The sequence below is a fragment of the Macrosteles quadrilineatus genome, unplaced genomic scaffold, assembly GCF_028750875.1.
Source record: "Macrosteles quadrilineatus isolate MER2022 unplaced genomic scaffold, UCM_ALF_1.0 Scaffold_5__1_contigs__length_97177068, whole genome shotgun sequence".
Taxonomy (NCBI): Eukaryota; Metazoa; Arthropoda; class Insecta; order Hemiptera; family Cicadellidae; genus Macrosteles; species Macrosteles quadrilineatus.
The window spans coordinates 23935506-23953428 of NW_026542598.1; the positions used below are offsets into that span (position 1 = coordinate 23935506).

The following is a 17923-nucleotide window of genomic DNA, read 5'->3' on the forward strand; positions in this document are numbered from 1 at the left end:
GATCAAAGCAGTAGTGTCATCGGCAAAAAGAATTAGTTCTTTATTAATAGCTTTTGGAAGATCATTAATGTAAATGACATATTTGTATCATTGTCATTATTTTTGTTTACAACACTGTTTATGCAAAGGCTGGCAGAAATGGAGCAAAGAGATAACCACTAACACTGATTGAAATTAGTAAGTTATATTCGGAACTGAGTACATTAGTGATAATTGATAATATTTTACTTCTCTAACTTGTGGGACATTTTAGAATTAGTATAAAACTAATTTCATAATAGCAAATTAATTTGCAGTTGTTTACTTATTCTGTTGCTCCCCTTCATGTTGGTGTCTCCCAAGGTCCAGCTATTACTCCCGTCAGGTATGTCCGTGCCTTTTCATCTTTTGTTCCTGATCTCGATCTCCAGCACTCCTGTGGTGTCACTCCGCTAACCTTAGCCACTATGCTGAAATATATTTACTACTTAACTACTTCCACGATCCAACCTTAATTCAATTCTTCCCCCATAGCTCCCAGAGAAAAACCACAACCATAGTTTTTAAAAAAAAAAAATCTATAAAAAACATGAGATTTGGTAGGTAGGGCACATAAAAAAATCGCCACTATAATGTTTTTGCTTATTTTATTGAATTTGGTAGTCACCAATATAAATGAAATAAATCAACAAATTGACTATAAAAATAAATCACAAAGCGTATGACCAGAATGTAAACATAAAAACACTGCTGTGAGATCGTCTTACGGCAAGCTAACAAAATATCTACATAAAAAGATAAGGAGATTACAGCTAAAGCTTAAGGGACTAAAATAGGAACTGTACAAATCAATCGAAGGATATGAGATTAGTAGAGGTAGTGTTGTTTTCTGTGAGCATTTGTTGCAATGAGTTGTACCAGATTAAGGCATCTTCTTCACTGATCGCTTTGAATTTGTACATATTGCCTGAAAAAGCAAAATTCAGTCACAATTAGCAAAAAACTTTTTATCTAAGAAACGTAAAGGGTAGGGATGGACGGGATTGAATTTTTAGTTCGGGACACGGGACGGGATTTTTATTTCCTTCCCGATTTTCGGGACGGGACGGGACGGGATTTTTTTCTGTGCATAAAAAGAAAGTACTGTATTGCAAGTACCAAAAAAGACATACGAAATGAATTTTTACCATTTGTGGCACTGATCTATAAAAACCAAAAAATGGGTAACAATTTACAGGAACCTATAGAAACTTGTGACTCGCGGGTGACGGGGTGATCGTCTGTATGACTTCGCGGTCACGGGGTTATCGTCGGTATGACTCCACGGTCACGGCGCGATCGTCGTCATGACTCGCGTTCACGGCACGATCGTCGGTATGACTCGCGGTCACGGCGCGATCGTCGGTATGACTCCGCGGTCACGGGGTTATCGTCGGTATGACTCCACGGTCACGGCGCGATCGTCGTCATGACTCGCGTTCACGGCACGATCGTCGGTATGACTCGCGGTCACGGCGCGATCGTCGGTATGACTCCGCGGTCACGGGGTTATCGTCGGTATGACTCCACGGTCACGGCGCAATCGTCGGTGCGGTATGACTTGCGGTCACGGCGCGATCGTCGGTATAACTTCGCGGTCACGGGGTTATCGTCGGTATGACTCCACGGTCACGGCGCGATCGTCGTCATGACTCGCGTTCACGGCACGATCGTCGGTATGACTCGCGGTCACGGCGCGATCGTCGGTATGACTCCGCGGTCACGGGGTTATCGTCGGTATGACTCCACGGTCACGGCGCAATCGTCGGTGCGGTATGACTTGCGGTCACGGCGCGATCGTCGGTATGACTCCGCGGTCACGGGGTTATCGTCGGTATGACTCCACGGTCACGGCGCAATCGTCGGTGCGGTATGACTTGCGGTCACGGCGCGATCGTCGGTATGACTCCGCGGTCACGGGGTTATCGTCGGTATGACTCGCGGTCACGGCGCAATCGTCGGTGCGGTATGACTTGCGGTCACGGCGCGATCGTCGGTATGACTCCGCGGTCACGGGGTTATCGTCGGTATGACTCGCGGTCACGGCGCAATCGTCGGTGCGGTATGACTTGCGGTCACGGCGCGATCGTCGGTATGACTCGCGATCACGGCTCGATCGTCAGCATGACTCCGCCATCACGGCATGATCGTCAGTATGACTCCGCGGTCACGGCGCGATCGTCGGTAGGACTCCGCGGTCACGGCGCGATCGTCGGTAGGACTCCGCGGTCACGGCGCGATCGTCGGTAGGATTCCGCGGTTACGGCGCGATCGTCGGTATGACTTGCGGTCACGGCGCGATCGTCGGTATGACTCCGCGGTCACGGGGTTATCGTCGGTATGACTCGCGGTCACGGCGCAATCGTCGGTGCGGTATGACTTGCGGTCACGGCGCGATCGTCGGTATGACTCCGCGGTCACGGGGTTATCGTCGGTATGACTCCACGGTCACGGCGCAATCGTCGGTGCGGTATGACTTGCGGTCACGGCGCGATCGTCGGTATAACTTCGCGGTCACGGGGTTATCGTCGGTATGACTCCACGGTCACGGCGCGATCGTCGTCATGACTCGCGTTCACGGCACGATCGTCGGTATGACTCGCGGTCACGGCGCGATCGTCGGTATGACTCCGCGGTCACGGGGTTATCGTCGGTATGACTCCACGGTCACGGCGCAATCGTCGGTGCGGTATGACTTGCGGTCACGGCGCGATCGTCGGTATGACTCCGCGGTCACGGGGTTATCGTCGGTATGACTCCACGGTCACGGCGCAATCGTCGGTGCGGTATGACTTGCGGTCACGGCGCGATCGTCGGTATGACTCCGCGGTCACGGGGTTATCGTCGGTATGACTCGCGGTCACGGCGCAATCGTCGGTGCGGTATGACTTGCGGTCACGGCGCGATCGTCGGTATGACTCGCGATCACGGCTCGATCGTCAGCATGACTCCGCCATCACGGCATGATCGTCAGTATGACTCCGCGGTCACGGCGCGATCGTCGGTAGGACTCCGCGGTCACGGCGCGATCGTCGGTAGGACTCCGTGGTCACGGCGCGATCGTCGGTAGGATTCCGCGGTTACGGCGCGATCGTCGGTATGACTTGCGGTCACGGCGCGATCGTCGGTATGACTCCGCGGTCACGGGGTTATCGTCGGTATGACTCGCGGTCACGGCGCAATCGTCGGTGCGGTATGACTTGCGGTCACGGCGCGATCGTCGGTATGACTCGCGATCACGGCTCGATCGTCAGCATGACTCCGCCATCACGGCATGATCGTCAGTATGACTCCGCGGTCACGGCGCGATCGTCGGTAGGACTCCGCGGTCACGGCGCGATCGTCGGTAGGACTCCGCGGTCACGGCGCGATCGTCGGTAGGACTCCGCGGTCACGGCGCGATCGTCGGTAGGATTCCGCGGTTACGGCGCGATCGTCGGTATGACTCGCGGTCACGGCGCGATCGTCGGTATGACTCGCGGTCACGGCGCAGTCGTCGGTATGACTCGTGGTCACGGCGCGATCGTCGGTATGACTCCGCGGTCACGGCGTAATCGTCGAAATGACTTCATCTCCTGCGTTCGCGGACCTATCGCTCGCAATAACGGCGTTATCGGCACTCGCGAAGCGGGAAAATCGCCGACGATCGGACCAAATCCCGTCCCGAAAAATTCCTGAGTCAAATGTAATTCCGTCCCGATAATCGGGAATATTTTTTTCCCGAAAAATTCCCGAAATTTCGGGACCCGTCCATCCCTAGTAAAGGGTTATACTCAGTTTTCTGAAATAAATTAACAATACATAACCATATTATAGGCCACTCTAGGAGATTTGCATGAGAAATAATAAATAGCCAGAAAATAGTAATTGCTGTAAATACTTTGTCGCGAGTTAAAGTGTATGTTCTGGATCACTTTTATGTGGTTTTTAATAGTTATGTTCTTTGAAAACAAAAAACAAAATTAAAAATTAAATATTTACAGGTTGTATTTGGTTTAACTTTTGGATAACCAAACACACAAGAAACAGAACACAAATATTATAACTAATACACAAAAAATGTAATCCAATTTTAAAACATTTTAAACTAAGTAAGGTTTGAGTTGGGAAGATAATAAGTTGGTCTTTAGGTCCATTGTTCAGGATTCAAACCTTCCTTGGTTGAAATTGGTGGCAGTAAAATATTCTATGTGGTATAGTATAAATGTTAGTGTTTCATGAGCCAGATTTGACTTTTCCCCTTACAGGTAAGCTTCTCTCCTAACAAAAAATTTTAAGATTGATCATTGTGCCTATATGTTACATCCTTTTCCCGGCATTTCTTCATCCAACAACATGACTTATGAGTATATAGATATATATAGATATAGTATACTTACTTCTGTGAGGGTCCCGGATGAGGAACACGTCGGAGTGGACCGGATTGTGGCCCAGAGTCACCAGACACCCGGTCAGTGGAGTCATCTTGCAAGGGTCTCGCTTGAAGTCAGTTCTTTCACATCTGTGACAAACCAGGAATGTCGATTAGTGTAATATTACAATAGTTTGAGTGTAAAGACGGAAGCACAAACATTAGATACTATACTCCATTCCATGTTTACCAAGCAGTGCAGGTCTTATAGACAGCTGTACTACCAATAGGGCCTTTGCACACCAGGCCACTGTGGAAGCACCACTTAGGCCCCGTTTATGCACCAAGAGCGGGAGCGGTAGCGACAGCGGGAGCGATTTCTAACACCATTGAGTTAAATGGGGCTGTTTATGCACCAAGAGCGATAGCGATAGCGGTTGACCTCCCGCTGCGGTTTCTAATTCGCCCGCTGTGTAGTTAGAAATCGCAGCGGTTGCTTGGGATAGAGCGGGTTTCAACTACATTGAGTCAAATGGGACTGTTTATGCACGGCGGGAGCGAGAGCGGCTGAAGCCAGGGTTGCCAACTTGACCCACGCGCACGAGAACTTAGGACAAATAGTTGTGTTAATTATTTGGCAGAGTTTGAGTTGGCAAGACTGTGTCCCCCTTCCATTCTCCTTTAACCAACCGCTACCGCTATCGCTCTTCGTGCATAAACAGCCCCATTCACAGCGGGAGCGGGCCCGCTATCGCCCCGCTCCCGCTCTCGGTGCATATATAGACGGGGCCTTAGGAAGCAATTTTGGTGGCAAGCCACTTAATCAGCCATTGGACTCTATTGGTCGTGATGCAAGTGGAAGAAGCTTGTGGGTTCCCTTGTTCTTTTTATTTGTAGAATGATAGGAAAGAATTCTAAATTTGATGTGTTTTACCATCACTACAATTCTATTACTCAGGTAGTTGTTATCCTTACCCTTTGAAAGTCTTTGGCAAGTAGAAGACAAGAGCAGTCGCCCATAGCTGAACCCAGTACCTCTGCCAAGGGGACACAGTAGGCTTACGCCCTTCCTTCATCAGAGTCTTACGTCTCAGGCAACCCTGCACAATTCTTAAGTTAGGTTATGTTTGCTGCATAAACAATATTTATCTAAGGAAGAATACAAGAAGAATATTTATCTAAGTTATAAAATTTATACATTGTTAAAGAAAGAGATATATTCCAAAAAGTTCTAAAAACGTTTTTATGGAATAATTGCTATAAATTATGTTCCTTACTATTAAGGACAATTACGAGTTCTGGAAGAATAAACTTTTACTACGCACCTCAATAAACCAATAGGCCTACAAGAAATCACAACTTAGACGATAACAATACTAATCAAACAGGTTACTTTTAGACACTATCAAATAGATGTAAAGTTAAATGTTATATACATTTTGCCACTTTTTAAATTTGGGAATGATTTATTCATTTTCTTCATCTAGTACTCAATCTAAATTACAGAGCAAAAGCTTTAAAAGTAAACAAGATGCTCTATACAATAGTATAAACAGGTTTAAATAAAGATGAAAACTATTTGGAAAATAAAAAAATCAAAAAGTTGCCAGTGTTGAGAACTTTGTCACCAAAATTTAAGCTATTTAAAAGTGTCCAGCAGCATAAACAAATCTACAACACTTGAGTTTCAACTTTAAAATATATTTTTATTTATACTGTTATTTTACATTTTAGCATGAGTAACCCATTTTAATTGAGCTGAGCACTAATTGCAAGCCTTATCTAAAAACAATTAAAATATTCAATTTCAAATTATTGTTAAAGATATAGTTCTTTAACAATAATTTTGCTCAAAAATTAAAAATGATACGACAAAAAAGTGGAAAAGCGTGTAATCAGCATTCTAAAGTCCCATAGAACTAGTTCTATTTTCATCCTACAGAAAATATCAATAAACTATACCTGAAGTGTGACACACTCCTGAGTATCGTCGGGTAGACTAGGCATGAGATGTACAGAATGACTGAGTAGACCTAATCCTCCCCCACCACCCTCCTCTATCACAGAGTCGTCCAGCAAGTTGCGTGGGCTTGAGTGACAAGGCTTGGCAAAAACACTACAACAGACAACAGAGTGGTAGGTAGCACTGACTAGGCATGAGGTGTACAGAATTACTGTATAGACCTAATCCTCCCCCCCCCCCCCTCTATCACAGAGTCGTCCAGCAAGTTGCGTGGGCTTGAGTGACAAGGCTTGGCAAAAACACTACAACAGACAACAGAGTGTTAGCACTGACTAGGCATGAGATGTACAGAATGACTGTATAGACCTAATCCTCCCCCCCCCCCCCCTCTATCACAGAGTCGTCCAGCAAGTTGCGTGGGCTTGAGTGACAAGGCTTGGCAAAAACACTACAACAGACAACAGAGTGTTAGCACTGACTATGCATGAGATTTACAGAATGGACTGTATAGACCTAATCCTCCCCCTCCCCCAAAATCACAGAGTCGTCCAGCAAGTTGTGTGGGCTTGAGTGACAAGGCTTTTCAAAAACACTACAACAGACAACAGAGTGTTAGCACTGACTAGGCATGAGATGTACAGAATGACTGTATAGACCTAATCCTCCCCCACCCCCCTCCTCTATCACAGAGTCGTCCAGCAAGTTGCGTGGGCATGAGTGACAAGGCTTGGCAAAAAACACCACAACAGACAACACAGTGTTAGCATTAGCACTGACTAGGCATGAGATGTACAGAGTGACCGTGTAGACCTAATCCTCCCCCACCCCCCTCCACTATCACAGAATCGTCCAGCAAGTTGTGTGGGCTTGAGTGACAAGGCTTGGCGAAAACACTACAACAGACAACAGAGTGTTAGCACTGACTATGCATGAGATTTACAGAATGGACTGTATAGACCTAATTCTCCCCCCCCCCCCAAAAATCACAGAGTCGTCCAGCAAGTTGTGTGGGCTTGAGTGACAAGGCTTTACAAAAACACTACAACAGACAACAGAGTGTTAGCACTGACTAGGCATGAGATGTACAGAATGACTGTATAGACCTAATCCTCCCCCACCCCCCTCCTCTATAAAAGAATCGTCCAGCAAGTTGTGTGGGCTTGAGTGACAAGGCTTGGCAAAAACACTACAACAGACAACAGAGTGTTAGCACTGACTAGGTATGAGATGTACAGAATGACTGAGTTGTCCAGCAAGTTGCGTGGGCTTGAGTGACAAGGCTTGGCAAAAACACTACAACAGACAACAGAGTGTTAGCACTGACTAGGCATGAGATGTACAGAATGACTGTATAGACCTAATCCTCCCCCCCCCCCCAAAATCACAGAGTCGTCCAGCAAGTTGTGTGGGCTTGAGTGACAAGGCTTTTCAAAAACACTACAACAGACAACACAGTGTTAGCACTGACTAGGCATGAGATGTACAGAATGACTGTATAGACCTAATCCTCCCCCACCCCCCTCCTCTATCACAGAGTCGTCCAGCAAGTTGCGTGGGCATGAGTGACAAGGCTTGGCAAAAAACACCACAACAGACAACACAGTGTTAGCATTAGCACTGACTAGGCATGAGATGTACAGAGTGCCTGAATAGACCTAATCCTCCCCCACCCCCTCCTCTATCACTGAGTTGTCCAGCAAGTTGCGTGGGCTTGAGTGACAAGGCTTGGCGAAAACACTACAACAGACAACAGAGTGTTAGCACTGACTAGGCATGAGATGGACAAAATGACTGAGTGGACCTAATCCTCCCCCACCCCCCTCCTCTATCACAGAGTCGTCCAGCAAGTTGTGTGGGCTTGAGTGACAAGGCTTGGCGAAAACACTACAACAGACAACAGAGTGTTAGCACTGACTAGGCATGAGATGGACAAAATGACTGAGTGGACCTAATCCTCCCCCACCCCCCTCCACTATCACAGAGTCGTCCAGCAAGTTGAGTGGGCTTGAGTGACAAGGCTTGGCAAAAACACTACAACAGACAACAGATTTTAAGTGTGAGTACTGACAAGGCATGAGATGTACAGAATGACAAAGTAGACCACTACAACAGTACATCATAACTTATTGATTTAAAATAATAACAGTGGTGTGCATGTAGCTGACTAACTACTAGCAAAATGTTTCAAGCGAATATTATACAGGTAGTTTTTTTGTTAAAAATGTAGTCCTGATTTACCTGATTTCACAAAATAAAAATTCTACTTCTCGTACTTCAGTCCAAAGCAATATAACAACCTACAATCTGGCCTCAAACATATGCTTTGTATTATTTTATTTTGAAAATCAAATAATTTAACTAAAGTCTGTTGTTGTTGTTTATTTAGTTGTTTTGAAAAATATAACGTAACAACTGAGAATTGCTGGATCAATAAAGACATTTTTATCTATTTATTTACAACAAATAGTAAACTGGCTGATTGACAAAAAAATAATAATCCTTGTGGCAGAACACTAGATGGTGTTGCACATTAATGGACATTATGTACACTGTTGCAACCATTGTAAATCCTTTTAAAATTTAAGCTCAGAATTTCCATGCATAAAAAATACAAATATTTTTCTACAAATACAGTACACAAAAAAATGTAAGAATCAATTTAACTACAAAAATATAAACAAAAACTGTCATTTTCCACTAATTTGTTTAAAGATAAAATGAGTTTGATGATAATTGAATATACGCATCCTACTTTAAAAACTGTTCATTCCAAGTTTGAGAGGTCAGGAGAAATATACTTAAAATTGTAAACTATAGTAGTAAAATGGGAAAATACAAATTGTTTTGAAACACTGGGATCATCAGCTGTTTGGAAACTCATTTCATAGACAAAGAGCTTCAGCGGTCATAGTGAAACTAAGATATCTTCTGCGGTCATGGTGAAATGAGGAACGTCTTCTAAAGTCACAGCCAAATCGAGAACATCTTCCGAGGTCACGGCCAAATTGTGAAAGTCATCTATGTTCACGGTGAAATTAATAGAATCATATAGGCCTAAGGTCACAGAAAAATCATGAACCTCTTCCGTGGTTACATCAAAACCGTGAACATAGGAGCAATGTCCTCAATTTTCAATTGTGCATCTTCACAGGTGCTTTCTGCGATCACAAAAATATATAAGAGCTTGCCTTGAAAATCAAGCTACTTGTACACCTCAAACTTAAATTATCCAACCAGAGCTCGGCTGAAAAATAATTACCTACCCAAACCGATACCTGAGGCCAAATGTTGACCCGATTTGACCCAAAAATATCAGGGATCCATAGACCCTTGGTGTGAAACACAACTAAGTTCTTGCAAATAGTGAACAGTGACTCGGTAATATTTGAAAAGTAGTTAATTTAGTAGTTTAAGTAGTTAAATCCCTTTAAAAGTTAGGTTGCAATGAGAACCAAGATAGAAATTAAAACACAGTTTTTATAAACACTTTTATTGCAAATATAAATTGTTCCTGTTTTAAATGCAAAGCAGCGATTGTTACAAAAATGGCTTAAACAAATCCAAAACTTTACATGCTCAAAATTGGTTTTTGTATCATAGCAAAAATAATAAAAATACTTGTCATAAATTTAAAAATGAAATCATATTTTTAACATAAGGCTATTTTACACAATTGTTCTTGTGAAATACTTTCCATCGACATGCACAAATATTCAATGACAATTAAAATAAATCAACTTAAACACAAAAGATCAACAAACAAATATGGCATTCATCGATGAAATAGGTGGCAAACGTTCTCATATGCTGCATGCAACTTTTTTAGTGCCCCATTGCAAACCTAACTTACCCATTGGCAGCAGATGCTGGAAATACTGGCTTATGAAAATTTCTTGGAAGACTTGTACTACGAAATCTAAAACCCTCAATAGTATTAGAGGAGGGTGTATTAATGGGTGTATTTGTTTAAGAAGTAGGCTACAATCAAAGGATATTTCTCACTGACAATATTTAACACTATTGTTCCGTTATGTCCAAGGTTTGTTAGATCCACAAGGGCATTCCTCATTATGACCAAATTTAAAACAAACTTGGGTTGTTTGTTGTCACTCTAACAAAAAAATCCAAATTTACAACAGATATAATTTAATTGAAACAAAGTGAAGCTTTTACTTATAGTTGTTGGTTTTGGCTTAACATAATTATGTTGGAAGCAATAGAAATCAGATGTTGTAAGGAATTTAAGTTAAAACGTAAGAAACATATACCGTACAACATAAGTTATGAATTTTATATGCCATTTTTTCTGAGGATCAAACAACTCTTGGACGAATATATTATATATTGATAAGAGGGGCTAGGTAACATCAAATTCAAAACTTAATGTTACTTTTGTACTTTATAAGTGGACCTAAAGCTTGAACTGATCTTAGAACCAGTTGGTCAACGCAGGTATAAAATGGTTAAACCATACATAGGTGATTGATGGTATCTCCTTACCTAATTAGTAACTATATTTATGTCAACAATTACTAAAGAGGTGTAACACACTGAAGAGTGTAGGATACAGTAGGCCTAAGTGAAACAAAAAGCAAGCTACAGTATCACTAAAATAATCTTTTAAAAACGCTAATAACATCGGATTTAAAAGATACAATACAAGTTGAATCAATAGATTTGTTTTTGTTTAATTTCGTTGTACTGGAGTTTGAAAAGTAACTCTAATACGCTCATTTTGTTAACAGAGGTTTTTTTTCTGTGAAATTGATTCAAAATGTAGATTTTTTCCTTTAAGTTTTTTTGGAAATTCTTTAAAAAGAATTTTTAAAACCCCAGATTTGTTGCACTAAACAATAAAACTAATCCGAGAAGAAAAAAAATACTTAAAGAAATTTGTGACTACACCAGAGTCCTGATGATCTAAACTAATGAGGACATTTTGGATTACTGACCAAATTGTTCAGATTAACCAGGAGTTCAGTAAAATTGCCTTAAAAAAAATGCATTTTTATGGCTTTAAACAGCTATTCACTGTTCCCACGATCATGAAAACTCAAACACTCTCATGTTCTCTTGAACATGACAACACTGTGATTGTCTCTTGTTAACAAATAACATTTCCGCGACACAGTGATTGTCTTGCGCGATCGCGACAAAGCCTGTAATGTACTATCATATCCTGCAATCATGTTCTTAAGGAATGGCGGTAAAGAATGAACCCTTTAAAATATACTATTACTAATTATTCTAATTTTACCAGTTCTATACAAAATTCGCGTATGATTCAGGGTCTTTTTTCTGGTCGTTAAAATTCACGCACGAATCTTGGTTTCCCGATTGGCTGGACAAATACGGCTGGAAGAACACAAAGCTTATTTTTACCTATAGAGTAACCTTCTCCCCCCAACAGAAAAAATTGGATTAGCGGGTTTTGGACTAGCGAGGTACAGATTGGCAGACCTCTGGTTAGGTCAAGGTTTGACTGTATACATTAATTGTGTTAAAGAGTTAAGAGACATGGAATCAGCAAGTTCTTAGAAGATGGAATGGTTTAACCAGTTTATTGAGCAAACTGAATAAGCTGACTACCAGGAATTGTCACAGATTTCTCAACAACAAATTTGTTGCACTACTAACTTGTAATCTATGTGTGTTGCGAATGTGACTGTTGATAGTCTGACACTCTTGGCAATTCAATGCAATAAATGAATTCACAACGCTGTCTTTCGAACGCCCAGCCCAGTATTCGAGGAGTACATAAAAAGGCTTCAGAAGTTTACTTTTCTTAACTCTGGCTAAACTTAGTTATATTTTACAAAATCTAAAACTTTTGGTAATCTGGCGTTCCCCAGATCCCATACGTGTCAGACTATCGAGAGTAAACGATGTGCACAAAATGTGAATTATAAATTGTGTGACTTTAATAATGTATCTATCGTGGACTGATAAGCTAGCTTCAGGTAAGCTAGCTGAGTTTTATAGTCAATGGTTTTATTAATTTAAAAACCCCTAAATGTTAAAAATAACAAGCGTACTCACTTGGTCCCAAGACTACGGCTCTTGCGGTGACCGGGGACAAACTTGATGACGGGTTGCAGTCGCAGCGAAGGTTTGGCAGGGGACAGGTTGAGACTCGCTACGGTTGCCAACTCACTGACTGACTCTCGCGAACTTGACGAGCTCGGGGCTGGCGACGGTGGTTCTAGTCTCAGTGACAGCCTGCGCAAATTATTCAAAGAATTTAGCCAATCACAATCTATGCTTAGCCTCAAATATACTCTATGAGGCAGTAAAATTCAGCGACTTAACGTATAGAAAACTTAACTTTACCAAAATAGTCGAGAGATAATATTGAAGGGATTATTGCAGACATTTTCCATCGTCACGATTAGTAAATAACAAGTTTTTATGTCGTTCCACAAAATGGAGTTCGACCCAAGAAACAACAAATCTTGAAGGATGAAAATTTGTAAAAATACACAACATACGAGTGTCATATGTAATAAACTTTTCTTTCATAGGCTTAAGTCATCACAATATTCTTTGTCATCTGATTCATGGTCTTGGTTGCTCTCAACAGAAAGCCAAGACTGTACTACAACATATTTCATATTTTCACTAAGATAGCATTCACTTGAACCAACAGTCCAACAGTCTGTTCCCGCTCTTGTACCGGCAATGTTGTATACTTGTGATAGGCCTATCAAACTAAAAGTATTTATTTATATGTTGTGTGTAAATGTTGTTTGTCGTGTAATGAGAACGAAGCTATTCAAGCAGAATTATTGTATATTCCTGAAATGAAGTGAATGACAATGGCAGCTCGCCGAAAGATTTAACACATTGACGAAGGATACTTTTGGAACTGATAAAAGGTAATGTAAAACCAAATATTTGATATATAACAGTTCCAGGGCTGCAACAATAACAGGTAGCTGGTACAGGTAGCTTAGTAATCATCTGCAAATAGTTCAATGATCAGCAACAGCTGAGTTTAGTTTCAACCCATGAAAAAGCTACTTTGCCATTTTGAATCTTTGAACATTTTTAGAATTGAACAAGGTACTTCAGTTGGTGCTTTGTAGGTTACTTTTTAGGGTTGTTTGGGGTCGAAGGAGTTACCCACACATGAGACTTATAAAAACATAAAGCCTCGTCACACATTTGTTGAAACGGACAGATACAACAATCACGATTGTATGTCTCACATTTTAATATCAGTCATTGCTACATATTGTACTTATCACCAGCGTTTCACAATAAAAAAACACAGACAAATGTAAAAAACTCACTTGTAATTGTCATCTTCAACAAACTTTTGCAGTTCATCGATATATCGCACGGAATGCAAATATCTCTGGATATGTGGTAAAGGCAAGAGGTGAGGGTACTGAGACTGTTGTAGGTTTGAGACAATCCGTAAAATATTGTTCATCTTCAGCTTTCTTTGTTCAGGCTCGAGACCTCCCATGTGAGGGTGGGCCATATCTATGTAGACTAGATCCGTTAGAAACACTCCTGAAAAAAAAGATAAACATCAGTTAAGGGTTAAACAAGGAACAAGGTAGAGAATGTTTTAAAACAGTTAAATATTAGATGTGGCTGGAAACAAACAATACTAATTTAAGGTAGAAAACATCAAGGAAGAGTTTAATACAAGGTGTAGTTTCGCTGTATGGCATAAGGCTCAAGTCAAAAATGGCATGCTTGACTCACCTCAAATACCCCTCAACATTCCAAAATGGTTACAAACAACCATAATCTAGTTTGATTTATTTTAACAAGAAACAGTCAATGGATCCTTATTTACAGCTACTACAGTGAGTACAGATGAAGAAGTGGCACTGATCTACAAAAACCAAAAAATGGGTAAAAACTTACGGGTTTAGAAACTTGTGACTTGCAGTCGAAATGACACACGGTCACGGTGCGATCGTATGACTCCGCGTCACGGCACGATCGTCGTTACGACACCGCGGTCACAGCACGATCGTCGTTATGACTTCACGATCGTCGGTATAACTCAACGGTCACGGCGTGATCGTCGGTATGACTCCGACTCCGCGGTCATGGTGTGATCGTCGGTATGACTCGCGTTCACGATGCGATTGTCAAAATGACTCGCGGTCTTGGCCCGATCGACGAAATGACTTTGCCTTCTACGTTCGCGGAACTATCGTGAACATCTTTCGCGAGAGCGGCAAAATCGCCGACGATCGGATCAAATCCCGTCCCGAAAAATTCCAGAATCAAACGTAATCCCGTCCCGAAAATCGGGAATATTTTTTTCCTGAAAATTTCCCGAAATTTCGGGACCCGTCCATCTTAAGATGGGATTTATAAAAGTTTATAAATGTCTTCGTAGAATAAAATATTACTGTCTAAGTTTTGAATCTAAGCTAGCTCATATTGAAAGTACCGAATCCTAAAACATCAATGAAGGCTTTATTTCACTTGGACATGTTTTAAGAAGAGTTTATGGTTAGACAAGGGCAGGAAGAAAGCCAAAGAATAATCATATTCAGGACCTCCTTCCATTTTAAAATGGACAAAACCTTCCAGCCACATCTTGTCTTTACCTGATTTTATCAAAACTAAAACAGCTACGAATACACAATTTCCACTTTACCTAAATATGGAATACACGGTAGTTTCAAATTTTCCATGTGTTCTCGTAGATTCCTCCAGTTGTCAGTGTCAGAGAATACTTCAGCCAACTTATCAAAAGTACTCTTGTCCTTTTTTGATACAAGGTTCCATGTTTTTGTTAATCTGAAAGCACATGCATAAATAAATCTATCTAACAAGGAATTATATTATGCATGTCTTTTAATAATGTTTTAGTGACAGAATTTAGTTTCAGCGAACAATGAGAGCATTTTATGTTTTATGCATTCACAGGTCATTAACAATACATTTTTAATACAACTTATGAAGCTGATTTACTTGGACAATTTCTTAAGAGTATCTCTATTTCTGTAAGATTAAACAAATTACATTGTGATACTGTATTATGTATGTTTAGGGACTTATCTATAGGCAAGCATGTTTCTTGAAAACATTTATTCTCAGCTCGCTTCCATTTCAGGGAAAAATCTACCTATACTAGTAGAAAGATATTTTTATGTAGGCCTAGGTGTGCAGAATCCTACTAATATTAAATATTATAAATGAGAAAGTTTGGATGTATGGATGTATGTATGTTTGTGACAAGTAAACGCGAAAAATACTGGTCGGATTGGGCTGAAATTTGGTGTGATGATAGCTCACATTCCCGATTAACATATAGACATATTTTTTTCTCAAAAATCCTTTTCGGGATCCGCCACAGTGGCTCTAGAGTTTCCCATGTTAACCTGTTGAGAATTCATATTTAATGGGAATTAAGGAATTTTGCCAGCTGTTCCTACTACACAAGTTTATTCTATGATATTCAATAGCATTAAAAGGGTATAAGGTTTACCAACAGGGTGCAGCACTATTAATTCTTTTTACATTTATGACAACAGCTAATTTGAACCAAGCAGCAACAAAGCAACAAAGCTGTGATAACTTTTTTTTTTATTGTTTAGGTGCAGTGGTACAACATTATGGCTATGGGAGATGTGCTATATACTGTAATGGTTTACCATGAATACCATAGTAAACAAACTTTTCTTAAAACGAGTCCTCTCCCATTGCAAACGCAAAGCACGAGTATAACTGCAATAAGCATACTTATAAGCCAACCCCATTCGAAGGACGGGTACTCTGCTAGTCCCTTTATAAATTAAGATAGACTAAAAAATAAACACAAAAAAATTTTTAAATAAAAAAAAATAACATGAGCCTTATGGGTTGCCATGCTGGTGACAAATTATAAACAGAAAATCAAAACAAATTAAAGAAATTCCAATCATTAGATGTTTTATTTACAGCGTGCGGTGAAAATATAGAAGTCTGCACACTACATATTTTTGGTTGAGTTTTCAAACACTGGACGACTTCTAGTCTTATTAAGAAACATTAACAACAAAAGATGGGTGAAAGGGTATTTTCAAGCAGAATCGAGACGAGCCGAAATGCTGAAATGATCAAATGCAAATATCATTGAAACTGGGACACAAATCCTGTGATATTTTCATGTTCACAGATTACGTCTTTAAAGTATTTGTGATTAAAAAGTTCACCCTGGTCAGCCACTTTAACCAGTTAACATTTTCAAATTAATAAGTGAATTGTAAACATTTTTCTTACCTATAAACAGAAACACTTTGGAGAGCAGATACAACAGCAAAAAGGGAATGAAAATTGTTCAGTTCATAGAGCCTTTTGCCAATTTTTATGAAGTGTGATAGTATTTCTGCTCTATGCTTTGGAGAAGTTCCACTCAACACTTCTTGGACTGTCCAAAAACTGACCTGCAATCATAAAAAAATATTAAATTGTGCGATAACCTTGAACCTTTTAAAAAAATTCATTAGTCGAGTCGGTAAAACCATAGACAAAAAGAATTAAATATAGACTGTCAGCCGTGCTGTGTTTACCATGGTTACTATAGGTTCTGGCGCATATTGCTGGGAGCACCGTGTAGTTACTTAGAGCGTAGGCCTTAACTACATGGCGCTCCCAGCGGTGTGCACCAGAACCTATGGTAACCGCAGCACAGCTGACAGTCTATATTTAATTATTTTTGTCTATGGTAAAACTCAGTCAAGATTCCCATTGGCTTTGGACAAAAACAATAACTATTTATGAATGACGCAAACATAGCACAGGCATTTAATTGTTCATCTAATCCGGTCCAAAAGGGTAAATGGTCTGAGTGAGTACTGAATCTTGCTTTCAATTAAGAATTTCACACTGAAAATTACTGTAGCTATATATGGATTATGAATTTATATGGATCCATATCCTACTGCCCATAATATCAGAACTGTTATCAAACAGTTCCGCTTTGTGATGTACATGAGGATCATCCATAATCCTTTATGACCCTCGGTTCATTTCATTTTGATTCATTAAGTGCAACATTGTGTTTAGTAGTGTTCAGATTTTGTTTACATATACGGTAGGCTACACTTAATTGAGTTAAAGTTATAAATTTTATATTTCAAGATCAAAAATACATCCAATTTCAAAATTTCACAAAAATAACCAATAACTCTTGCATAGACTGTAATTTTTTACTAGGTAGCCTAAATCATATTAACCTAAACCATTACACAATCCAATATTTTTTGTGGTTTCAACCAAGGCCACATTAAAAAAAAAACAGGCCGTAATACTCGTCAAGCATGATGTCAGGATAGAAGACGGCAATGACGTAATGATTGCCGTTTGTGATCAGCTGCTTGTTTTAATCTTTCCTTGGAAAACAAATAAATACCTACGTCATTGCCCTCTCTTTTTTCGTGACGTCATGCTTGACGAGCATTACGGCCTCTTTATTTTAGTGTGGCCTTGTTTCAACAAAGTAAAATGCATTCAATTTTGATTCGAGATTCATACAAAATTTAAATAGTAAGAAATTCCTCAGTTAAGATTTTAAACATTTGAGCAGTGACTATTAGATACAAGGGTAGTCATAACTGTAGTTAATTTTTAATTTA

The 17923-nt window shown here is 40.6% G+C and overlaps 1 protein-coding gene across 1 annotated transcript in view; it reads right to left on the reverse strand.

Moving 5' to 3' along the window:
- Positions 1-622: 622 nt before the first annotated feature.
- LOC128995484 (ras-specific guanine nucleotide-releasing factor RalGPS2-like) overlaps positions 623-17923 on the reverse strand; it is a 30572-nt gene continuing 13271 nt past the window's right edge. Inside the window, exons 6-18 of the mRNA XM_054420503.1 lie at positions 16569-16732; positions 14962-15104; positions 13625-13850; positions 12372-12551; positions 10183-10248; positions 7480-7625; positions 7365-7371; positions 7110-7225; positions 6873-6924; positions 6332-6485; positions 5345-5469; positions 4398-4519; positions 623-946 (exon numbers count right to left, since the gene is read on the reverse strand). Coding sequence (XP_054276478.1) covers positions 828-946; positions 4398-4519; positions 5345-5469; positions 6332-6485; positions 6873-6924; positions 7110-7225; positions 7365-7371; positions 7480-7625; positions 10183-10248; positions 12372-12551; positions 13625-13850; positions 14962-15104; positions 16569-16732 — 1620 coding nt within the window. The 3' untranslated portion in view covers positions 623-827. The remainder of the gene's footprint in view (positions 947-4397; positions 4520-5344; positions 5470-6331; positions 6486-6872; positions 6925-7109; positions 7226-7364; positions 7372-7479; positions 7626-10182; positions 10249-12371; positions 12552-13624; positions 13851-14961; positions 15105-16568; positions 16733-17923) is intronic.